The 15,781-nt window shown below is 42.6% G+C and overlaps 1 protein-coding gene and 1 long non-coding RNA gene across 3 annotated transcripts; one reads left to right on the plus strand and one right to left on the minus strand.

Moving 5' to 3' along the window:
- Nucleotides 1–1,978: 1,978 nt before the first annotated feature.
- Nucleotides 1,979–9,757, plus strand: LOC105914504. Its single transcript, XR_001164139.2, has 3 exons — nucleotides 1,979–2,434; nucleotides 5,859–5,917; nucleotides 9,379–9,757. It is a non-coding gene; the product is annotated as an uncharacterized LOC105914504 (long non-coding RNA).
- Nucleotides 2,549–11,734, minus strand: LOC101780155 (putative ABC transporter C family member 15). 2 transcript variants are annotated; one of them, XM_004968809.2, is made up of 13 exons: nucleotides 11,556–11,734; nucleotides 11,327–11,452; nucleotides 8,860–9,008; nucleotides 7,890–8,772; nucleotides 6,351–7,801; nucleotides 5,882–5,968; nucleotides 4,916–5,503; nucleotides 4,658–4,822; nucleotides 4,280–4,574; nucleotides 3,670–4,190; nucleotides 3,430–3,493; nucleotides 3,095–3,334; nucleotides 2,549–3,000 (listed from the first exon to the last, which is right to left on the minus strand). In XM_004968809.2, the coding sequence occupies exons 4-13, from the start codon at nucleotides 8,707–8,709 to the stop codon at nucleotides 2,888–2,890; spliced, it is 4,344 nt and encodes a 1,447-aa protein (XP_004968866.1). In that variant the 5' UTR covers nucleotides 8,710–8,772; nucleotides 8,860–9,008; nucleotides 11,327–11,452; nucleotides 11,556–11,734; the 3' UTR covers nucleotides 2,549–2,887. The 2 variants fall into 2 exon arrangements, with proteins under 2 accessions (XP_004968866.1, XP_004968867.1); XM_004968810.2 differs by lacking the exon at nucleotides 8,860–9,008.
- Nucleotides 11,735–15,781: the final 4,047 nt, after the last annotated feature.

Consider the following 15,781-nt stretch of genomic DNA (forward strand, 5'->3'; position numbering starts at 1 on the left):
GAAGTAAACCGGGTGCAGTTAAGCTCGGGTTTCCCGGACACCATCGTATGGAAGCTCACAACAGACGGACAATATAGTTCATAGTCGGCCTACCGTGCGCAATTCCTAAGATCCATGATGACTAATTTCAAGAACCTCATCTGGAAGACGTGGGCACCACCGAAGTGCAAGTTCTTTTGCTGGCTTGCTATCCAGGATAGGGTATAGACAGCGGATGGACTGCAACGTCGTGGATGGCCCAGCAATACACATTGTGCGCTGTGCAGCACAACACAAGAGACTGGCCTTCACCTCTTTATGGATTGCACCTTTGCGAGGACAATTTGGGCGGAGATGTCTGCATGGCTAACCTGTGGAAATTTAGCCCTGAGCAGCTGGGATAGACATGACTCCCTGCATAGTTGGTGGACAGAACGGGTGGCCACTAACGTGACCCATAAGAAAGGCTTGCGAAGCCTCATTATTCTGGTCCAATGGGAAATTTGGATGGAGAGAAATGCCAGAATTTTTCAGCATAAGGAGCAAACAGTGCATCGCGTATCCGATAAGATCAAAGAGAAGGTGGCTACGTGGATCGCGGCAGGAGAAAAACATTTAGAGTCTTTCATTTACGCGGCGTGAAATTGTAGTTTTTTTTACAGAGTCCTAGTGGAGTTTTTTTTCCTCCATGAGGATGTAAAGTGTGTACAGTTTTTGTACTTGGCCCGTCGGACCTTCCTCTTTTTCAATATAGCAGCAGCTCTCCTGCTGGCTCGTTAAAAAAAAAGAGTAGACATCCAATTATATATAAATGTCAGGATAAGAGATGCAAAGGAAAATTAAAAACACACTAGCAAATTCATCCACACTTGATATACTTCATAGGTGACTGAAGGGTGAAGACACTACTAATATCAGTTCGATATCAGCGCCGACGAGGTTAATGTGGAGGATTTCGGGGTTTCGGATTCTGGTGCCGTCTGGCTTCTGGTCTAGCTACGGTGGCGAGAGGGCCTGTAGTAGGCTAGTAGACCATGGCTTGAGCCTTCAGGGCGGCCGTGTTAGCGCTTTCAGGAGAGAAAGCAGTGGTCCAGTGGAGCCAGCACCACTATCCAATGAGAAGAATAACGCCAGCTCAACTGAGTTGGGAGGGTGTGAGGGTGGCAAGATAAGATGGCGAATTGGCGATGATGTCGCATGGCAAGATAAGATGAAGGATATATTTGGTTGACGGGATCTGAAGGGAGAGCGACAACAGCCATCACGAGTTCACGATGGTGGTCGGAGACAACAATGGGCAGGGTAGAGTATGATGGAGGTTGGCACATAGGCACACGCGCTAGCGTCTCGTCGGGGCTACAAGCGGTGGGTAGAGGAAAAGAAGTTGTACGGGAAAAAGTAGATAATGAACGGTCGTTAGATTTTAATCTGACGGTGGGAAAAATTGAGTGTGAACATGCACAGAAATACACAGGTAAGCACCAAATAGCCTTATTGTTTTTTTAGTACAGTAATACTACATCCAGATAAAAAATATTTGTCACAGTTGGTCATGACATTTGACCATTTACCTTATTCAAAAATTATGTAAGTACCATTTATTTTGTTTATAATTTACTTCATCATCAAATGTATTTGAAGCATGATTTATCTTTTTTTATATTTACAATAAATTTTAAATAAGATAAATGATCAAATACTGAAAGGAAAATTATGTAACTCTAGTGTAATTTGCATATCACATGCAAGGATTTCTCATAGACGGAACTAAAATAACAAATGGACCACTAAAAACGTTTTACGGTGTAAACGGTTTAGGACAGTTCCAACCTAAGACACTGGTCATAGTTTTCGTAAGCTTTACATCATCAAGAAACTAATACTAGACACTACTCTTCCAATGCAAACACCGCTATTTCATACTTAAATTTAGTACTATTCATTTCTCATTATATCTTGAATGGTGTATGGAAACCAGATCTCATGCAAGACTCGATTTCTTTCTCTTTATTTATTTACTCCCTTACCACATCATCTTTTATCTAATTGACGGTTCGTTTAATTCTATGAACATCATCCTGATCATTGGGTTGGGACCGTCGTGGCAGGTACTGAAAGCCCTTCTTCCGCCGCTTTTCCATGGTTCCAATACAATCTCTCATTCTCCCCACCTCGGGGCGTCGTTGACCCACAACGGCCACCTCCCTCCGTACACTGTGTACACATGTCAGCGCTGGAAAAGAGTGGAGTGGAAGCCCTCGTCGCACCAGCACCGACAGTTCCGCTCGCAAGCACGGCGAAGCGGTGGCCTCAGGTGGTGGCCGTCGAGCCGGTGAGCTACTCCTGGAGTCCTGGTGCGCGAAGCAACGGCTTCAGGACCAGCATAGGACAGGGCGCGCAGGCCTCGCCGGGTCTGTGTAGCGCCCACCAACTGTTCGCTATTTTGCTTCACAGAGTAAGAACCCTCTCTCATCAATTGTGAAGCATGGGTTCTGGCGTTTATTCACGAGTGCGAATAGTTCTATAGATTTTATGTTTTACAACTGCATGCTAGTTCGAGCCAATTGTAGAATGTTATGATGTTACTGTCCTTTTTCATAAATTGTAGAGCATTTATGTACAGTAGAAACAATCATGGCTAACAAATTCACAAATTGTTTGGTTACAACCAGCAGTGTTGGTAGCAGAAGAATCCCCATTTCTAAGATTGCCATGGTTGCCAATTTGATATGAACAAACACCACCAGAGGCTGCCACTTTCTGCTATCAAGTAACTATCTTTATGGTCACTGGTCTAGTCGTCATGCACTTAACAAAATTTCCTTGTTACCTGGTGTTCTACACTGTCATGGTGCTTGCACAGGTCTATGTGCCGTCAAATGGTTAATGATTGCTTGATGTCTTCGTGTTATCTCTGGTTAATGTCTTCAGTCCTTCCTACAAACTCCATCACCAACTTTGAAAAAGCGGATGATTCATCTCTCAGGAGGTTGTTCGGAGAATCATACTCTAGTATCCTACCTGTGGTAGAAAACATAGTTTTGTTTAGATTCATCTCAGACCCCAGAAGAAAATTAGTAAACAAATGTTGTTAGTTCTTTCCGATTTATTTTACCTTCACCTAGTACAAGAACCAGGTCACTGTCAAGCACGGTGGGAATCCTATGTGCAATTGTTATGACTGTGGAACTTTTTGTTTCTTGCCTTATAGTCCTTTGGATTATATTGTCAGTTGCAGTATCAACTGAAGCTGTAGCTTCATCTAAAACGAGTATTTTCCTTTTCATTAGCAGCACTCTGGCCAAGCAGACAAGTTGCCTTTGACCCCCACTCCAGTTCCCTCCATCTTCAACAACTACAAAAATGCATTGTAGTTATAAATCAGGTTATATTAATAATAAATTTGGGAAGATGGAGTAGTTAAATGAATGGCAAGGAAGGCTGTGATACCTGGTGCTTCTAACAGTCTACTATCTTCTTTAATAATCTCCTCCAAGCGGCATTTACACGCAACCTGTAAATACTCAAAAGTTAGAACTGGCAAATAAAAACCTAACCTAAATCTGCATTTTCGAACAAAGGTAAAGAACTGAAATTAGAACTACTTTCCAAATAGCCTACAACATCATAAAGACACTGAAGTCATATTAGTGTAGAAATGCCTACTATTAGCACAACCGCATTGTTTACCTCCCATATTTCAGCATCCGTATGTTGTTGTAGAGGATCTAGGTTTGATCTGACAGTGCCTTGGAAGAGAGTTGGTTCTTGAGGTATAATACCTAGTCTAGACCGCAAATCATGTAATCCCAAAAGTGATATATCCACTCCGTCTATGATTATCCGTCCCTCAGATGGTTCAACAATCCGAAACAAAGCCTGGATGAGAGTTGACTTCCCACTCCCGGTTCGCCCTACCACCCCAATTTTTCTCTCTCCTGGAAATGTGCAGCTTATACCTTTGAGAACCATCGGCATGTCATGGTTGTACTTGATTTGGAGACCATCTATCTGAATGGTTCCGTACCATGGCCATGTTTCCATTGGTCTGTACTCTTCAATAACTAGAGGAGACTCACTTGGTATGTTTGAAAATTGCAGAATTCTCTCTACTGAGATCATCTTGTTCTCAACATCGCACAAGTTCCATATAACCCATGCTTGTAACACATTAAGGTTGAGACCGTAGGTTGCTGCAAGCCCTGCAAGGCCTAAAGAAGGAGAAAACCCAAACAGTTGTCATTTCTATTGGAACTATCGAAGTAGTTTGAAGCAATGTATGAGTTATGGGAAAACTTACTTGGGTCAATAGTATCACGAGGCAGGGAGACAAGGATGACTAGCATCACAAAGAATACAAGGTTGAAGAGGAAGTTGATACGGAGACACAACCATTCGATTGCTGCTGCATTATGGAAAGTGATGCAGGAGTAGTCATCTACTAGTGCAAGGCTCTTTCTCAAGAAATTTTCTCCCTGATTAAAGCATCTAATTGTTGCAGCCCCTGATACAGTCTCAGAAAAATGGTGGAGAACTGGAGCCTTTTTAATGCCAACCAACCTTGCTAGCTCTCTCGCTGAACTGATGTAATAACTCTACATAAATTTAACAATTAATTCATTATGCATTTTATATGTGTTAAATCAGAAAATGTCTTTCACAATATGTGAAGATGTACCTGATAGCAAGTGGACAAGGAAATTATTATTATGAATAAAAAGAATATGGGCCAAGCGATTTGGGACATGATGAAAATGATACTGAGGAGCTGAATTAGTGCGAATATCAGCCCTGCTACCCTGTAAGGAATGTCTATGTCAACTGTGCTTTGATCTGTTGAAACCTGAAAAACAGAAAAGCTGAACTGTAAGGACTAATTGGAAGGAGAGTATTTGCTATGATGTTACATCCAGGAAAGTAGTATGCTGGTGCTCACCCTGTTTAGGATTCGACTTGATGGAGTAGAATCAAAGAAATTCATTGGTGCTCTGAATACATTTTTAATCATGCCTAAGAACAGCTGCTGAGCAGTTTCGATTGCAATTGCTGATAGGACAAAAGCTCTTCCCAATATAAATGCGGAGCTTCCTGCAGATAACAGCACAAAAATACCAATCATCTTCTCTCTGCTTACTCGTTCTTGACTCTCTGAGGCCCAAGCGATCCAGTAGTTGCTACATATCTGCAGTGCCTGGAAAAGGACTTGGCATGCAAGAACAACAGGAACGAGAGCTCCCCTATAGGCTGAGGTAACAAACTTGCGGTAGATACCCCATTTGACCCGTCCAGATTCACGCTCTTCCTCACTTTCCCTTCCTAGCACATTGTGGTCTGGCTCTATCTCTGTGAGCTCCATTTGCTTCTTCTTGTGTTTTTTGTTCCTAGTCAAGCCATGAACTTTTGCAGGGGTGACTTGACTAAGGGACTTGTTATGCGCGTCCATTTGCTTTGAGAGCTCGCCATCTTTGTCTGCTATTAAATCATCATATTTTCCGGATTGAACAATTCTTCCTTCTTTCATGACCTATAACTAATGAGTCATTAGCATCAATAGAATTGTTTTTTTCTGTACATGCACGTTTTTAGTAATTTTTTTGACCGAAGCAGCAGGTAGGTAGATTTTTCTATAAATATATATAAAAAAGAATATGTACAAGTACAGGGCCTCAGGCCCAAAGACAGACCTTTAGCAAAACAAAAGTTAAGTGAAATTACATAACCAATTCTCTTAGTAATAGTAGATATCATTACTTACAGCAGTTTTAATTAAGCAATAGGCAGTTTCTGTCTTTTTAGTACCAAAAGACTTGCAATATACTATTTCATTACTAGCAAATGAAAGTTCCACTGAAATTTGTTTTTGCTATATTTTTTCTCAGGGTTAAGAAGATAGCTGTCTTACCAAAACAAGATCCGCATCTCGCAGAAACTCTAGCTGGTGAGTTACATAAATGACTGTCTTTGAGGACATTTGCTGCATTAAGCATTCCTGCATGAATATATAACATGATATTATTATTCAATTTATTGTTATTAAAATATATTTTGAAGGTTATGTTTGGTTCGTAAAACCAGTACGTTTAATTCTAATCATCTAAAGAATCTGGAATTGCAAATAATGATGAGATTCCAATAATTGATGCAAGTGCTTGATTGCTTATCGCTGCAAAGACCTGATTTATTATATATATATATATAGTCAGGGATTCCCCAACAGAGAGATTATGCATATTTTTTGTTTTGTTATGATTCTTGCTTTGCATGTTAGTGCTACAAAATTTCCTGGATTGCGGCACCAAAATTTGCTTTAAATTACAGATAAATCTCATGAAGAAAGATACATTGTTGCATATTACTCATCTGCACTATACCTTGAAGAGGTGTGCTCCAGTGTGTGCATCAACAGCACTAAAGGGATCATCCAAGAGGTAAACATCAGCATCACTGTACAATGCTCTGGCGAGCTGAATCCTCTGCTTCTGGCCTCCACTCAGGTTCATGCCTCTTTCCCCTACCAGAGTCATGTCTCCATTAGCCCATAGTTCCACATCTTTATCCAAAGCACACCCTTGTAGCACCTCATCATATAGGGCCTTGTCCATGGCCTTCCCAAAAAGCACATTGTCCTGAATTGTCCCGGTTTGAATCCATGCACTCTGCGGGACATATGCCATTGATCCAACAACTGTTGTTTCTGCACCGCTGACCCTTGGAATCTCACCCATGATGGCACAAAGGAGACTTGATTTTCCTGAGCCAACTGACCCAGAAACTGCAACCTTTTGACCCTTAATGATGTCCACCTTTCTATCGATCTTCAGTGTGAACTTTGTCTTCTTCAAGATGTTGTCAGGGGCTTCCCAGCTGTATTGTCCTGCTTCAATCTCTACAGTGCCTGCCACAGACTGCTTCTCTATGCTACTTCTATTTCCATAGCTACTTGGCTTCCCATGGTGGTCTTCTTTGATGAACTCTTCGATTCTATCTAGGGACACCTTGGTTTGTGTGGCCATTGACACTAGCTCTGGAAGGTTGTGGATTGGATCTTGGAGGATTCTGAAAGTAGCAAGGGCTGATAGTACAGTTCCTGCCGACAATGGAACATCTACAAGAATGCAGATGCCAAAGGTGACAACTGAGACTAGCGTCGGTGATGCCCAGAAGAGGAAGGCTATCGCTGAGCATGTGTACAGATACCTTCTGAGCCACGCCCTCTCCATATCCCTGAGCTTCAGAAGCTTGTCCAAGTAGGCTGTCTCCCATGCATGCAGCTTCAAAATTCTCATGCTTTTCAGCACCTCAGCTGTGGCCTTGATGCGTGAGTCCTTTGCCTCCATGATCTTCACGTTGAGGTTTTTCTGTGACTTCGCCAGTGGTGTGTTGCTCACCATCACCAAAACTGTCGCAAAAAGTGCAGAGAGCGAAGCCGCCATCCCAAGACTATGGTACAGGATGACAAGTGCCAGTGAGACTTGCAAGGGAAGCAACCAAATTCCATGGATGTACCAGAAGAACTCACCAATCTTCTCTATATCGACATCGAGGAAGTTCACAATTTTTCCTGTCCCTGTGGTTGAATTCTTTAACAGCAGGGATTTCTTATAGATGGACACCATCAGTGCTGCACGCACCCGAAATCCAATTCTACGAGCGCCAAAGTACCACAGACGCTGTGACAGTGACTCTATTGTCTTTGATATAAAGAAGAGGCTTACAAGTATGTATCCATGTCCATGGCCTCTGTCAGGGTTCTTGTCGGAGAGCAGCGCCACTAAGTAAGTGATCAAGAATGGCCCCATATAAGAAGCTAAAGTGTTAAGCCCTGGTAATTAAAGCCATGCACTGTATTAGTAAACTGTGGGGGAGAAAAGAGTGGCTCTGTTTCTGATAAATTTTGTCGGGACAATTACCTGCAAAGACTGCATTGATGACCAAAGGTGCCCAAACAGAACAAATGATAGCGTTTTCTAGCGACATCGGCTCAGGTTTTTGCTTGTGCAGTGTTTCTTGAAGCAATGCATACGACTGCTCTGCTGTATCTGACTGAGGAAGAGATGGGAGGTGTTCTAGCTCGAGCCGCACCTTGTGTCCCTTCTCAAAGACCGGGTTCAACCACTGGAATGTAAGATGACTCCACCACCCAGAGCTGGAGAACCTGTCCCTGCTGCTGTCACCACTATCTTCTCTGATGAGCAGTGGTTGGTTCAGTTCTTCTTGGCTTGTTTTAGCTCTCATGGCTGTTGCAACCAGACACAGACATATGATAGCACAGAAGGGTAGTGAAGTGAAATTAACGACAGTTGCAGAGTTGATTAGGTGTAGCAAATGCAATGAAGTGAGGAGCGATTCTAACAGGGAGCTGAAGACCCACCAAGAACCAAGAACTGCAGGCCAGTTTAATACAACTCCTGCTCCTTTGTGTTTGCAGTAGAGTGAGAAGAGAGTCACCAAAAGCCACGACAGTGATGCAAAGATCAAGCCCAAGGAGACAGTTCGGTGTTTCCAAACTCCAAGAACAGCAAACCCGATATTTATTGACGTAATGGAAGCATTGCAGACTGCAATTATATGGGATGGGAGTAGGGCCACCCCCTTCCTTTCTGCTGAAACCATGGCACTATTTCTCTCATGTTGTCTCTTCTTCAGTTTGATAAAGTTTGCAGGGATCCAAACCAGCAAAATAGCAAATGCTGATATGCGCACATAAAGCAGTGCTAGTGATATCTCCATCGAATGCGGAAATCAACAGAATATGACAAAGAGCAGCAGAACAGCAGTATGGAAAGAATTGCCCTGTCACAATGAAGCAAGATGGAATCAGAAACAGAGAAAAAAATTAAGTGAAAGAGAAGCCAAGAGGGGAAGATCGTATGGGCAGACCGAAATGCAAGTCTGGGGGCGCATGACCGCTATGCTACCTCTGGGCTGGGGGCTACCTACTTTCTTAATCAGACCTGCAGCTTACACACATACTGTGCATTGGTCTTCTAAAAGTGATGCGTCATGTTACTTCTCACCTAAAATGAGATCTGCGACAGCAAAGAGTTGAGCGGGCAAAATGTTAGTGTTTGAACCAAGAATCTTGTTTGTGTTTGTTTGATAGTATTTGTCTGGCACTCTTTTAGCATAAAAACAAGTTGCCACCATTTTATTATCCATGTCCAGGATATGTAACTGCACCAGTGCAGATGAACCTGGCTAGGACATAAGTATCAGATAAGCATACAACATTCAGATCTACTTCATTTATGATTTAAATGAATTCACGTCATATATGAGTAGAAATATATCATAATGTACTGAGGCATTGAACGGTTTGAACCTGTTGTTTGCCTGATTTTTCTTTATGTATGCCTAATAATGTGCTCCCTCTTTTTTGCATGAACATGACCGAACAAGTAAACATACTAGAGGAAATCAAGATTCAGCAACACTCATGTCATTTCAAGGGGCACAGAGCTCAGATTTAGGTACTCGTTGTCTCCAGTGTCGTTGCTATACCTGATCAAGAACTCTGGAGTGAGTGACCGACCTCCCGGTGGCCGTGCAAGAGGCCACATGATATTTTGCCCCTTTCTTGAAATGACTTGGCCACACGACTTGCAACGTCTCTAGCCCTATCTATGCATAGCATATCATGCATGTGGTACAGGAGCCCGTTGGCCTTTGTGTAGTCGGTACTGCATGGTGAAAATTTACCCAACGATTGAATTTTTATCTTGTGAGCTCGAGACATTCAGATATCACTAGAAAACTGAAAGATGGCCCTCCATCCCCATCGGTTATTGGTGCTCCAAAGCCGTACGTCCAATGCCGGTACTATATGCCATTCCGTGTGTTCTCTCGAGATCCATACGCGCTATGCGTCATATGCTCACATACTGATCCGTACACGCAACCGCGAGGGTCGACTCTGATACCACGTAACATCCTGTACTCCAAAGCGTCCAGTTCTTCCGATGGACGGTCACACGTATACGTAGCACCCTACTTACACTTTCACCCTCGCTTCGTGTAAAAAGTTAACCTGAAGGTGCTATAGTTGGTGGACAAAGGCTTATCAGTTGGCTCCACCCTTACTCAATACCTAACCATGCGCATCTGCACTCATGGGCAGGGGCGGATCCAGGGCCCGGGCTGCAGCCCGGGGCGAGACCATGGAGTCCCTTTAACCTATGTGCTGTTTAGCCTAACAAAATGAGACTTAGGAGACAAAATTAGACTATTTTAGGTGTGATTCAACAGCTCAGCCCGGGGCGCAGTCCCGTTCTGGATCCGCCCCTGCTCATGGGTCAGTATTGGGCCATCCAAATTTAGGCCGGTGGTCACGTCAGCTGTCAGTGTAGTTTTTAGTATTACGATCTGACAAGTAACACTTGCGCTCCTTTTTGTTAGCTGAAGTTATGCGAAGATGTGTGATATAGATGAGGCTGAGGTACAAGGCAAGGGATTATGAGTTCAAAGCATAGTTGTGTTGATTCAGTACAGTTATCTACCTCCAACATTTCAAATGTTTTGGCCACTCGTTTTGAAGTTTAAATTAGTCTACCTAGGGCTGCATCTCCAATATTTGCGTTTGTTGTTTCAAATGAGTGGGATGGCCTGGCTTTATAATTTCATATTTCTCATAAAAGGTAGCTGCACAGTACCATTATAACCACTGTGCGCTCGTCAGTCGTTTGGGTAAAAGAAGGCGATACATCTAAGCTCGCATACGTCTCGTGAAGTTGTCATTGGACACGACTTGGTTTGTCCAGCAAAGGACGTAACGTGTCGCCTCTCGTGTCCTATCTCTAGACTCTGCTGCCCCCCGGTCCTTGCTGCCCTTGGTTGGAGATTGGAAGCTGGAACGCATGTGCGTACAGAGCTCAAAACGGAATGTGGATGGGATGCAGGGTTTTGAGCTCCATGTTTCAGTATTTTGCAACTTATGAGACATGCATGCTCACTCCCTGAAACGCTGCACATGGTGCAATCGTGCTGCAAGTTAAAGTGAATCTCGTCTTCACTGTCCATTGGCTTAACTACCAGCTATATTAACGGTAAAACTAAAAAATGTACTGCTACTACATTAACTCGACAAATTAAAATGTACTGCTACTACAACATGTACTGTTGCATCATCAATCATATTAGCCTTTGCACATAGGTTAACAAAGAACTGCATGCTGGATCACATATTTGCGCGCGTGTAGTAAGAAACGTAATACAGAGGAAGCAAGAAATGCTGTGAAAACTAAGAAAAAAAAAACTAAACCACAAACGAGGATGGCCACCAGTAGCAGGCGCACGAAAGATTCAAAGCGGACGCCTGAACACCAAACGAACTCGGTTTCATCTTACTCACCGCACTGTCGCCAGCTCTCAGCTCATTCTTCTGCTGGTGAACGACGCTCGTATTGCAATCCTTCGGAGGAAGAAGTAACCCAGGAGGCAGCAGGTAGCCGAGCCTCACTTCGATCACCCTGTTTATCTGTTCAAATGAAAACATGCATGGAGGTTAAGCTTGCGATGACAAACCTCTCTGCTCTCACACTCACAAAACAACATCCAGGGCACAGATGTGTTTTGCTCACCACGAACAGAATCGGCTCGCGGCGATGGATTGGGCAACGTCGAGGAAGAAGAGAGGTTTGCTGCTGGGGGTTTCAGGAAAGATGAGATCGTGTGATGCGGGGCTGCGGGCTGGGCTTGATGGAGGCGAGGCGGTGGAGAAGAGGAGCCGAGGAGGGGGACGGTGGAGGTAGTAGGACGCGGCACTTTTTATAGAGGTGTATGATGCGACGGTTCCTTGCTCTGTTCTGTACTTCTCTTCGGCTCCCTGTTCTGGATTAGCCACGCCACCGCAGAACTTATAAGTAGGCCCGTGTGAGTAACATGCTTTTGGTGAGCAACATACATTTTTGTTTTCTTCGAAATAAGCCCTAGGCATCTTATAACTAATTTGTATTAAGAAAAACAAGATCAAGTATGAAATGTTGTGCCAAAAAGAGAAAATTACAATTAAAAATTTCAAAATCATCTTCTCCCCGCATCCATAGTACGTATATGGTTACTATGTGTTTTTCTTGATCATCACCGATAGTGGCGGCAATAGAAAAGAGGACAAACAGAGAATCTGATAAGATCTGGATAAAATGTGATCATATAGTGGCTTTTGAAGTTTGAAGACCACAATAATCGTCTACATGTGGATTCCACTTAAAGATAGGCCGATAGGGTTCAACTGCTAAGGGTTTGTTGCTCGGCTACATGTGGAGGGTGATGGAGCATTTTCAAGCATATGTCTGGTTACTATGAACGTTTTGTCAGAATTCCTTGCTGGATTTTGAGGATGCAGCACTTTTATATAGGTACAATGCGACTGTGCGTTCCTTCCTTGCTCTGTTTTGTCGTCCTCTTCAGCCCCTCGTTCTGGATTAGCCACTGCAGCACTGATATGTGGGCCCTGTGTAGGTAACAAGCTTTGGTTCGCTGGTCCAATATGCTTATATTATAATCTAAAATCTTCCCATAAATCCAAGGACGGCTCACTTGCTTGGTTCGTACACGGCGCCGTCAAGCTTCCCGAAGCTTAGAAACTTCTACAAGCTTCAAACTGTAATCAGCATACTAATTGCATAACCTTTTGTGTTGAGAGGATTATTGGTACTTAGGTTTGCCATTGACAAGATATTGCAGCCACTTTTTGTTGGTTGGAATGAAAGTGGAAAATGAGGTTTGAAATACTGGGGTTTGTCGAGTTCGCAACTCCCTGTCCATGGGTTCATCACTTGGTTCTTAACACACTAGTACTTTCAATACTCTATTTTTTATATGCATATACACCTATATGTCAAGGTATTGTTTCAAGTGTGAGCTCCGATCGATGGATCAGATATACGGAGAGAAGGTTGTGCCATATTTCGTAATCGTTTGTGCCTACTGGTGGCAGCGCCAAAAAAAGAGCAGTGCCGTGCCTAACTGAAAAAAAAAATCACTTTTTCTTGGACAACCACCGATCCAACGCGCTATTTTTATCATCCTTGAATGATATTTTTATCTGAGAAGCCACACAAATAATGTCACAAGATGCCTTACACTATGTCATAGAAGCTCAGTGCCTATTTGGTTTTTAGTATCTGTTTTCTTTGGCATCGCCTCCGTGATACGGAATGCATAAGCTCTCTCTCACTGCAGAAGGGGACTCCAGATAAGCTCTCTCTCACTGCAGAAGGGGACTCCCACTCAAGAAATTGCTTGACTTCAGATTACATGATTTTGAGCTGAAACTCCTGAAGTTGTTTAGGTGTGCAGCAATGGTTTGAGATATCTACTATTCCAGTCCTTAAAGATGTTATACAAAATATGAAAAATATGAGCTGTCTTGCAAACCGAGCTTAGCTCGGTTGGTGTGCCTCCCAGGTGAGGAGCGCACCAGCATGGGCTCGAACCCAACTGTGGTGGGCACGGGCTTAGTGAAAAAAATGAGCTTCCTTTTCTCATCTTGATTTCAATACTTATTGGTCATTACTCCCTCTATCCTAAATTATAGGTCGTTTTGCTATTTCTAGATTCATAATTTTTGTCATATATCTAGAGATACATTATGTTTAGATACATAGTAAAAATTATAAATTTACAAAACAAACATACAATTTGGGATAGAAGGAATACTAGAAAATACGGTACTCCCTACAATTTGGGATAGAGGGAATACTTTCCAATCAATAGGTATTGTAAAGCTTTCAAGTGTGAGCTCCGATTAATGCCCACATCAGATATGGAGAGAATGTTGTGCCATCATTTCGTAATCATCGGTGCCTATTGGTGCCAGCACCAAAAAAATCAAGGAGCAGTACCTAACTGAAAAAAAATCACTTCTTCTTGAACAACCATTTATCGATCCAATGCTCTTTTTATCATCCTTGAATGGTATTTTTATCTGAGAGACCGCTAATAATGCAAGAAGATGCCTTACACTATGGCATAGAAGCTCGGTGCCTATTTTGGTTTTTGGATTTGTTTTCTTAGGCACCGCCTCATTCGTCTCCATGATGCAGAAGGGATATATATATATATATATATATATATATATATATATCTTGCTTACTGCAAAAGGAGACTCAAGCTCAAGAAATTGCTTGACTTTGGATTACATGAAATTTTTAGCTGAAACTCCTGAAGTTGTGTAGGTGAGTCGTAATGGTTCGAGATATCTAGTCCTTAGTTTTAAAAGGATGTTGTATAAAATATGAGCTGTCTTTTTCCCATCTTGATTTCATTACTTGTTGGTCATTACTAGACAGTGCAATGGTCGTGAAAATGATTTCATTACTTTTCCCATCTTCATTACTTGTCGTGACTTGTTGGTTAAAACAGATTTCCAATCCGTAGGTTAGAAGGATGTTGTGCACATTACGCTTGAAAACATTTCCAGTTCCAGAGCCGGTTAAAAATCATTTTCAGGGCTTTACGACCAGGGTATCTATGTGCTCGAGGAGTACCCAAACTTTGGAAAAAGTCGGTTGGCAATGCCAACAGCCACGACCACAAAAGGTACCTGTCGCTGCCATGTCACGTCTCGGTTGGGTTTTTCCAAATAGTCTTTCATATCAAAGCACTGTTTACGTTGCTCGGCGTGTACCTACTTCTCATATCCGTACACACTCAGCGCAGCGTCACACAAGGCTCGAGGCTAGGCGCCGGTACAGTACAGTGCGATTGCAGTGTCAAGGGGCGATCAGCTAGAGCCTGGACCATGCTACACGGTGGGATCTTCGCTTTGTCTCTCGGCGGCATCAAGATCCGTGCTCCAACCGGAAGCAGCCTCGTCGGGGCACGTGAATGCCCGGCCTTTTCACCTGCGTCCTGTGCATATTGTCAAATCTTGTCATGTTCTCTCAATCCTTTTTGTGATGCGAGCCTCACTTAATTTGCTACTAACACAGTAGCCGCGTCGCGTGATCCAACTAATTAATCCACGAGGACGCGACATGCAATCTCTTGTCTCGTCACTTTGTTTTGAGCATATTCTCTCTCTATATATATCTTATATCTTATTCTTTATCTTAGTCTGAACGTTACACATATACTATACTATAACATAAGATCGTATACAAAGCTGTGCTTGTTCATCTTAGATTCATCACAGTTGTACTATGAGAAGGCTGAAAGAAAACCCAAATTAAGAAAAAAAGAACGAAAGGATTATTGGCATGTAGCAAGTACAGTATAGCTGGGTGACAAGAGAATTGTATTTGCTCCATCCAAAAAATACAAGGATATTTTATTTTATTGCAAATCTTTTAAAGACAGACATTGATTATTCTTAAACTCACTCCATTCTTCACAAAATACAAGGATCTTTAATGTTGTTTGCAAACCTTCTAAAGTCATAATTTGATTATTATTTTGCTTTAAAAATATATCATCTCCAGCTATAGAATCAACGTAGCGTGGAACTATTTTGAAATGTGAAACTAACTATAGAATTTTTTATAGACTAAAAGAGAATTACATTCTGACTACACTAGCTAATTAATTTAAAGTTTCCAATGCATTAGTAAAACAAATATGCTTATATTTTCATCTAAGGGAGGATAATTTACAACACACAATATGAGGATTGGACGGGGTTTGTTTGTTTCATCCACACACCACATATGCCTGTACCCTGTAGCCGTAGGGCCGCTGTCTCGCTCATTCCCAGCTTTTCAAGGTGCCCATGTTCCAGAGGCTTCGGAGCAAGATGGCAACATCCACTACTTCGCGTCCCTACCCGCGTCGTAATTTTTGCCGAGGATATGCCTCGTCACTGCGT

The sequence above is a fragment of the Setaria italica genome, chromosome V (assembly GCF_000263155.2).
Source record: "Setaria italica strain Yugu1 chromosome V, Setaria_italica_v2.0, whole genome shotgun sequence".
Taxonomy (NCBI): Eukaryota; Viridiplantae; Streptophyta; class Magnoliopsida; order Poales; family Poaceae; genus Setaria; species Setaria italica.